A 9,348-nucleotide genomic window follows, 5' to 3' on the forward strand; every position below is an offset into this window, starting at 1 on the left:
GCTCAGACTGCAGCAGCTCACAGATTGCAGCGGCTCAGACTGCAGCAGCTCACAGACTGCAGCGGCTCACAGATTGCAGCGGCTCAGACTGCAGCAGCTCACAGACTGCAGCAGCTCACAGACTGCAGCAGCTCACAGACTGCAGCAGCTCACAGATTGCAGCAGCTCACAGACTGCAGCGGCTCACAGACTGCAGCGGCTCACAGACTGCACCGGCTCAGACTGCAGCAGCTCACAGACTGCAGCGGCTCACAGACTGCAGCAGCTCACAATTGCAGCGGCTCACAGACTGCAGCGGCTCAGACTGCAGCAGCTCACAGACTGCAGCAGCTCACAGACTGCAGCGGCTCACAGACCGCAGCAGCTCACAGACTGCAGCAGCTCACAGACTGCACCAGCTCAGACTGCAGCAGCTCACAGACTGAAGCGGCTCACAGACTACAGCAGCTCACAGACTGCAGCGGCTCACAGACTGCAGCGGCTCACAGACTGCAGCAGCTCACAAATTGCAGCAGCTCACAGACTGCACCAGCTCAGACTGCAGCAGCTCACAGACCGCAGCAGCTCACAGACCGCTTCTCCACCTGTTTCAGGACAGCGAAGAAATAAAAAGGAGAGGGAGAAAAACTGACATTCCTTACAAGGCTTCATAGCTCCACACTCAGGCTAGTAACGTCCCTGCACATAGTTTATAAACCATTAATAGAACTGACATGAACCATTAATATTACTGATCCTGAAACTGTGGCATGAATTGAAATAGACTATTATGATAAATTTTGCACACCACATAACCAATCCAGCATTAAGAACCTATGTTTCTAAGAGAGGAGAATAATGTACAACTCTGTAAAATGTATTTTGAGATGGGCTATGTATGATAAATTCATGAATAAGAATTATGTGGCCAACTTTTTCTTAAAAGAAGGCAGCCACAAAGTCAGTCAATACAAATGTCCAAACTTGGAGAAGTTTAGATACTTTATATTCTATATGCTAAAATACAAACTGAAAATAACTTGGCTTGGAATAATTTTGCTATGCTCTAGGCTCTACTTTTCTCAAAAGAAATTAAACACAAACTCCTAGGCATTACCAGCCAATGACCTATCAGAGTTCCTGCAGATCTCCATTCCACTGCCAATACAGAAGAACCCCACAGATGATGGGAGCAACACAAAAGATCCCAGCCCTTCCCAGTCCCCCACCCCAGCCCTCCCTCTACCTGGGATCAGCTTCAGTGCATTCTCCAGGTACTCGTCCTCTGTGACGCTCTTTCCATCTAACTTCAGCTCCAGAGTAAAATCCCGAACAGTCCAGATGAAGTCTGGGAAGAAACTCACAAACTCTGTGGAATTCTTTATTCCATCAGGACTTGGGGAAGACTTTGCCCTGATCAGCTCAGTGAGTTCTGTGACGTAACTGACACTGGGTTAAGAAAAGTGAATTCACGTGCACGTTCTCATGATTCTCTTATTAAAAATAAATCACAATAAACACTCTTTGCTGCCCTGGGTCTCCTCTGCCCTGACCAAAAGCCACACAGTGACAGGGCAGGTCAGTGCCTCTACATGCATTCCAGAACACTCCATGAAACATGGCGCCTCAGGTCCTGCAAGGATACTGCAGCTGCTCCAGGGCCTGGTGGTTGATGGTGCCCATGCTGTTGTAGACAAAGGTGCTGCTCAGAAGCACAGCCAGGGCAAAGATCCACGAGTCATTCGTAGGGTCAACCTGGAAGACACATGAGGGCAGAGGGCTGAGGAGAGTCCTTCTCAGGAGTCCTTTCAGAGAAATTTGTAGTATAGTGTAGTAATAGGACCCATGCACATTTATATTATATTTATGTAAAAAGACTTTCCAGGTTTAAGTAAATACACAGTCACATACATACACACAGAAAGGTCTGGGAACAGGAATTGGTAGCAGAGCAGGTACCTAGCATATGCAAAGCCTTCATTCAGACCCTAGCAATGAGCAAGACAGAAAGAGATGGAAAGCCAGAGAAAGTCTGTAGGCCATCGTTTCGGTTAGGGTATTTCCTGTTCAAAGACAATAGACAAGAATGCCAATAACAGCTTTGACGAGTATGAGGAGAATCTGTAGCATGAATAATAAACACCCAGAGACAGATACTGGGGTTCAACCTTAAGATCAGAAAAGCAAAGCAGCCAGCCACTGGCTCTTACCTCTACCTCAGGCTGAAATGGCAGTCCTGATTCTAGGAAACCTCAGAATGAGCCTGAGCCTCAGAGCTCTCTACTCCCATCCTATATTCCTCTCTAGTGCTGGGATTAAAGGTGTGCACCATACTACCTGCCCTGTATGGCTGACCAGGGTGGCTGTTTTACTCTCTGATTCTCAGGCAAGCTTTATTTATTAAAATACAAGTGAAATATTACTACAATAAGTTCTTTATTTGGTGAGAGGATTCAAATATTTACAATGTTTTTGTTTCCTCAATTCTATGAAAGAAGATAACATACAAAAACCTAGCACTGTATTAGGTTTTCAGAATGGCACTCAGTGAAGGATGTTGGAATTTCTTACTCTATAAATATATGTGCTATAGGTATACTATATCACAATAATTGCAATTTGAGAGTCTAATTATATCTAAATTTAACAAAGATTTTTTTCAGATAATTGCAGTTTTCTACTGTACTTATGTGTACAAAAGCTATTTCCTTCCTTGTGCTCGACTGCATGTGGGTTGTGTGTTAATGTTCCCACGGGGCGGGGGGGGAGACAATATCTGTGTAAATATGTGTGTGAGCATGTGAAGGCCCAAAGTGAGTTCCTTGATGACCTCTACTGTATTCGCTGAGCCAAGGTCCCTCACTGAACTTCAAGCTCACTGGTTTGACTAGTCTGGCTGGCCAGTTTGCCGCAAGGGATGCCCCATCTCTGCCCCAAGTACAGGATCACAGTAAACTATGCTGACCTGCTCAGTTAACCTGTAAGGTATTGGATCAAATCACTTACTCCAAGGTACAGAAACAAAGGTGTATTTTGGCTGATAGCATGAAATCCAGCAGACCAGTGTCCCCTCAGCCAGCACAGGTCAGGCTGCAGACATCACAGACAGATGACAATGGATTTCAAACAGCAAAGGGGACCAACATGAACCTTAGCCCTACCTTCTCCACATCCCCCAGTCCCTCGGTGTCCAGGAGGACCAGAGTGTGCTTTGGCTTGGTAGGATGGGGCACACACCACATCCAGATGCCCTTGGTTTCAGACTGCACAGTGGAGCCCAAAGGGAAGCCTGCGGGGAGAGGCAAGGGGTTCTGTTTTGCGTGGGGTAGAATGTCTCACACAGACTTGTGTGCAGAGTCCTTGATGACCATCTACTACCACTCCTTGGAGAGGTTCTAGAGCCTTTGGGAATTGGGGCCTAGTTGAAGGAAGGAGGTCACTAGGTCACTGACTTTGGAAGTTATCATTGGTCACCAGGGCCTTCCTCATCCCTGCCTCTTGTCCTCCATGAACCTCCTCTACAAAGACTTGCAGCCATCACCTTCTCCCTTGGCATGAGTCCGGAGTGAACAGACCAAAGGACATTGGAGTGAGCCTCTGAAACTGTGAACCCAGACAAACGCTGGCTCCTCAAGCTGTTCTCTCTGGAACTATGGTCACAACCATGTGAAACGGACACTAGCAGCAGATCCTCTGGGCAGGAGTGTTGCAAAGTCAGGCACGTTGGACTGTAAATAGCTACCATTTAAGACAGTGCTTTCTCAATTTTCTCCAGACTCTGTTATTATGAGTCATTGATTTCAAACTACAGGGGACATTTAACATGAGAACAATGAAACACAAAATTTCTGAATGGAAACAAAGAGGCATTAAAGAATCCACCAACATGGAGGATTCTGGCAACTGTAACAGAGTAGTCTCAAGCCAATAAGGTGTCACTTACTGTAAGTTAGACTGGGAAAGGAGCATTGCTGCTGGTCCAATGCTAGTCTGAGCACCACGGCTCTCACTAGACCAACTAGGGCTACATAGCAGGATCCTATCTCTTAAAAATAAAAGTCTTTGGAAGAAAGATGTGCTAGTCAGAGTTACTCGTAAGGGGAGGGTCGAGAGGAGAATGACTTAATACTTTTATATTCAAGTAATTAACAAGACAGAGTAACATGTGCCTCAGGAGGTAGAGGCAGTTGGACCTGTGTGAGTCCAGAGATAGCCTGATCTACATCATAAAATCCAGGCTAGCCAGAGCTACATAGGGAGACTCTGTCCAAAGTCAAACAAAAAGAATGAATGAATAAAGCTGAAAGAACCCAACGTGATTTCAAAATAAATAAAAGTGTGTGAAGTCCAATAATGATTTTTAAGGTCACACCTTGCCAAATAGTCTTATATTCCTAAAGAAATGATAAAGGAAAACATGTTGTATGAGGCAGGGGACTGACACACAGGATCCCAGAGTTCAGAGCATTGGAGGAGACACGCCTTGAGCACATGCAGGAGAGATTTTCTTAATGTCAGGAATGGCTGTAGGAACAAATACTGCAGAATAGTAATTTAGTGGTGACACTGGCAGGAAAGGGCAGCTGTACTGACAGGAGCTGAACTTTTTTGTTAGGACCGGGAAGAAGATGTAGAGCAGACAGAGGTGATGTTGACACATTAGCAATGCTCACCGTGATTCTGTCCTGCCAGGCAGTTCATCAGATAGGACTTGCCTGTACGGTACAATCCAACAATAGCCACAACTACCACTGGCTGTGAGATCTTGTCCAGAATCTCCAGGGCTTTCTGGTTCACCGATAGCTGCTCCTTGTGGTTCTCCACCAGACAAATGGGGGCCATCATTTTTGGTCCACTGGCCATAGCAACTTGCCAACCTACGAGATTCTCCTGACACAAATGAAATCACAGTTACCTGTCTCAGCATTACCCAAGGACCCAGCAACTGCAGACTGAGGAGACCTCTACACTGGCTGCATGTAACCTTGCATCTGCAGCCTACAAGGGACTCTCCGTCATTCTCCAATTTTTCCAAGGACACTTTGTTGAGACGCTCACTGCTGTAGCCAGCAGTTCCACTTCAGTGTAAGAAGAAAGGGATCCTTCCAGTGACTGTTAACTACACCGAAGCCCTACGATATGCTGGGCCATACAAAGGATACCTTAAGAATGTGATGTCACAGAAATGTAAAAGTACCCACAGTGCACATGAGACTCTGAAGCTTCTAAAATCTCAAGTAAGCAGCTCATAGAGATTATTAACACCATGACAAACAAGCAAAATGACAGACTCCTTGGTTCTAAGTCTTGGTCTCTCCATAAACCAACTTTTAAAATGAGGAAATGGTACTATGGGCACCCCACATATCACAGCAGCTACACAGATAGCCAACTGAAACAATGCCACAATAACGGTAGGAAATTACAGGCTCTCTTTGTTTCCCTTCTCTGCTTCTCCCCAACCTGGAACATGCTTGGTCTGCAGGGAGCCTGGAAGACATTAACTGCAATAGGCTAGCCAGGACTAGCAGTACTAGACTCTGTTTTGGCTCTCTTGTACCGAAAAGCTCAAGATATAAGTTAGAAACGTTTGTGCATTGAAAGATTCTATCCAGAGTAAGAAGGCAACCCAAGAAGGGGTGAGGAATATTAAATATCACCTATGTTTTAATGGATTAACATCTCAAAAAAGAGCTCCTTCATCATGAACTACTCAACTGAAGAATGGGCAAAGACCTGCACTAGACCTTTCTCTCTAGAGGTTTGTATACAGCCCTAGACACACGAGACAATACCCATGGTCACTGATCACCAAGAAAAGTCTGAGGCACATGAAAATTTTGAAGATTTTATTTTTAAATGATTTAGTTTGTGAGCTGGGAAACACTAGATTGAAAGGTAAAGTGTTTGTTTTCCAATGAGAAAATGTCAAGGACGAGCGTCTATTGGAAAGATGAGGGCTCCAAATGAAGAAATATAAAAATATAAAATTTCTCTTTGGGGAGGCAAGGGTGCTTGTTTCAGAGTCTGTCCTCACAGAATCTCATGTTCGTTGACTACTCGGGGTTAACTGGACTTAAGTCTTGCTTCTGTCAAACCAAAGCATTTTCTTGAAGTCAATTTTAGGCTTATGTGTTCATGGTTTAAGCAAAATAAGGTTATTTCAAGGTGCAGTTCGTTTTGTTTCTCAATATTCTGTTAGGCCCAGCTTTCAGGAAGTGACACTGGGAACCACAGGCATCGCATCAACTCCACTAGGACGGCTACCACATAGGGCAAAACCAAGAACAAATAAAAGAATGGGAACCAGGATATGGAAAGGTGGATGTTTGCAGCATTACTAACAGGAGTGTGAAGTGATTATAGCACTGTGGAAAATAGCATCGTTATCTTTATAACATTAACCATAATAACACGGGATCCAACTCCACTTTTGCTTATATGTAGTACCTGAAAAATTGTAAACAAGAGCTTGGACAGACATTAAACACCAATGATCATGGCGGCTGTGTTCACAACACCCAAAACCCAAAACATGCAAACAGCTCAATCTCCCACCAATAGATAGATGACAGTGCAATGTGATAGCCCACACAATTAAATATAGTTAGATCAGAGACATGGATGGAATTTGCTGCTTGCTACAAAGGGGATGACCTTTATGAGCACATTATGCCAAGACAGGAGAATGTTCAGAATCCTGAGAATTTCAAATAGAGGCAAAGTTCCTTGAAGAGGATGATCAACTTCTCTGCAGCTTACTCCCATTTATGAGAATAAGATAAAGAGTATGAAAAGATGCACACATCATGGTGTGTGTGTGTGTGTGTGTGTGTGTGTGTGTGTGTGTGTTTGAGTGAGTGAGTGAGTGCATATGTGTAAGCACACCCTACACATCATCAAAGTCAATTTTGACTATGTGCTTTGCTTAGAGAAACTCAGTGGGAGATGAACTAAATTTATTTCTGAATAGATATTTTTACAACCCTACTCTGAGTAGGGTATAATTTAGAGAGAAACAAAACTGTTCTCTTTAGATTTCAATTGCCTGTTAGCTCCTTGATAAGGACGGTGTTTTTCTGGAGGCCAGAGCTACAGCAAGGCCCGGCGAAGCAGGCAGTCTCCCATCCCAGGTATCTCCCCACAGCACTTGTGGCTGCACTGAGCTGTGAATGCCAGAGCATTGTATCCAGAGACCTCAGAGTGTCGGGCTGCCACCTTGTATGTCACCCGCGATAAGCTAAACTACCCCAGAATTAAGGCCCACTACAGACTCCTGAAGACCAGACAACAGGCAGCCTGCCCTTGCACCTCTGTTGCCCTATTGAGTTGGATTTAGTCAAGGTCAACACTAAATTGCTTTGTAAAGTAAACTCACCTGACCCCTTTCCTGCAGGTCCCAGCGCAGTTCCCACCTGCTTGGCTCTCGCCCCTTGTTCTTATCTCTTCCTTCTGCTTTTCACTCCTCCTTTATATAAACTACCGGGCCCAAAGCCACACACTGCTACAAAATTGAAATTGAAAGTAAAGTCACTCAAGATATTGCTAAGAATGAGCACTGGCAATTCTCAGCAGCGATGAGGTCTGAACCACAGTTACCCCAAGTCTCCACCCCAGGAATGTGCTCCCACCAACACCTTTCTTTCCTGTCAAGCAAGGGTTTGAAGACTCATCCACATGACATCACCCCAATCTGGCCAGAGTTTCCTAGACTCAAAGACAAACAGAAATCCATGCACAAACATAAGCAGAATTATGTGGCTCAATACAGTAGTAAGACCTTCCTTAGTGGAAATGCCTGATTTTTTTTTGTGAAGAACTTTGAGTGTTTTGAATGTGTATTTTCTAATACAGGGGGGCAGATTTATCAAGAAAACAATTTTGAATAAAATATGTAGAGCTGGGAGTGTCGGCACACACCTTTAATCCCAACACTCTGGAGGCATAGTCAGAGCTGCAGGATAGTCCCTGTCTCAAAAATAAACAAATGAGACTGTTTCCCCAGGACCCTACAGTCCTTTGGACTGAGTGCTGCCCCTGGAGGCTTTAAATGTCTCTTGTTCATAGGCTGGGCTAGTCAAGGCGGACATGCTGTCACAGCTTGGAGAGAAGGCTGAGCAAGAGGAGGAAAGACGCTAGGCAGTCATGGCGGGTCCTGCAACCCGCCATCAACTCTGACAGCATCACTCAGTGGTGAGAGAACAGGAACAAGAAGGGGATGAGGGACAAGGTGTGAGCAAGAGCTGGAGCCTGGGAAACGGAACTGGATTATCTCTTCTGACAAGGACAGATGCTCACTCATTTTGAATGTAGTGCTCTAGGTGATGGGTATGCCCCAAAGCCATGGACTGTGCCCTACTTCCTACCAGATTTATTAATTACTCTAACTTTCCTGGCATGCAAAGAATGTGTGCTGGTCTGGGAAGATACATTCATTCTGAGGTGACACAGGTTGAAGGATTTAAGAGTGAGGCATCATGACATCTTAACTTCTTTTTAAATAGTTCATCAAAGAAAGAATACAGGAAGTGCCACTCCAAAACATACAGACGGGTATGGTGCCTCTTCGAATACCAAAGTGTGCTGTTCTCCAGGCTCACTCTGGACTTCTTTTCAGCTCTTCTCATCCTGCTGCTACCTAAACTTCTCCAGTTCATGGGCTTCCCTTCCCCAGCTCTCACACCTACATATTATCTCAGCCATCCCCTCTCTCGTCTTCCTCTCTCACCCAACTCTCTCCTCTCATGGCCTGTCTGACTCTGCTAGCCATGTTCCGTCCACCGCTTTCTCTCCCTGTTCTGCACTCTCTCAGATGCCCCTGGCTGTGCTCTCCCTCACATCGACAATAAAATCCTTCCCCTCAACCACACCTTGGAGCAGTCATGTCCTCATTTTACACAGAAAGTAAGCATTCAACACACACACACACACACACACACACACACAATGATCTAGATATATATGTATTAGAGGTATCTGAGTGATTAGTCTACTTACTAACATACTTACTTAATATGCTGGGAGAAGTAAAAACTCTTTGAGTACACAAAGACTTTTTATGTAATGCTAAACATAGGAATTTTCTAAAAATAGGAAATGGTTAAGCTTGGTTCTGCTTGCCTTTAGCCCCATTCATTGCCTTTAGCCCTTTAAACACTCAGGATTCTAAGGCAGGCTGATTTTGTTAGTTCAAGGTCAGCCTGGTCTACATAGTGAGATCCAGGCTAGACATGGCTACATAGTGAAACTCTGTCTAGAAAGAAGGGAGAAAGAACAATGGAAATGATATTGGCTGCTGGGGCAGGGAAGTCAGTTTTCTTCAGTGATATCATGGTAGGTGGGTGCCTCCCAACACCCATGTGCACATGG

The 9,348-nt window shown here is 44.9% G+C and overlaps 1 protein-coding gene across 1 annotated transcript in view; it reads right to left on the bottom strand.

The window, feature by feature from the left end:
* The window catches only part of LOC101985262 (guanylate-binding protein 6-like), a 14,538-nt gene extending 9,696 nt beyond the window's left edge, over positions 1-4,842 (bottom strand). The window contains exons 1-4 of the mRNA XM_005359674.2: positions 4,653-4,842; positions 3,141-3,268; positions 1,625-1,734; positions 1,226-1,422 (exon numbers count right to left, since the gene is read on the bottom strand). Of these exons, the coding sequence (XP_005359731.1) occupies positions 1,226-1,422; positions 1,625-1,734; positions 3,141-3,268; positions 4,653-4,842 (625 nt within the window). The remainder of the gene's footprint in view (positions 1-1,225; positions 1,423-1,624; positions 1,735-3,140; positions 3,269-4,652) is intronic.
* Between the last annotated feature and the right edge of the window lie 4,506 nt (positions 4,843-9,348).

The sequence above is a fragment of the Microtus ochrogaster genome, linkage group LG1 (assembly GCF_000317375.1).
Source record: "Microtus ochrogaster isolate Prairie Vole_2 linkage group LG1, MicOch1.0, whole genome shotgun sequence".
Classification (NCBI taxonomy): Eukaryota; Metazoa; Chordata; class Mammalia; order Rodentia; family Cricetidae; genus Microtus; species Microtus ochrogaster.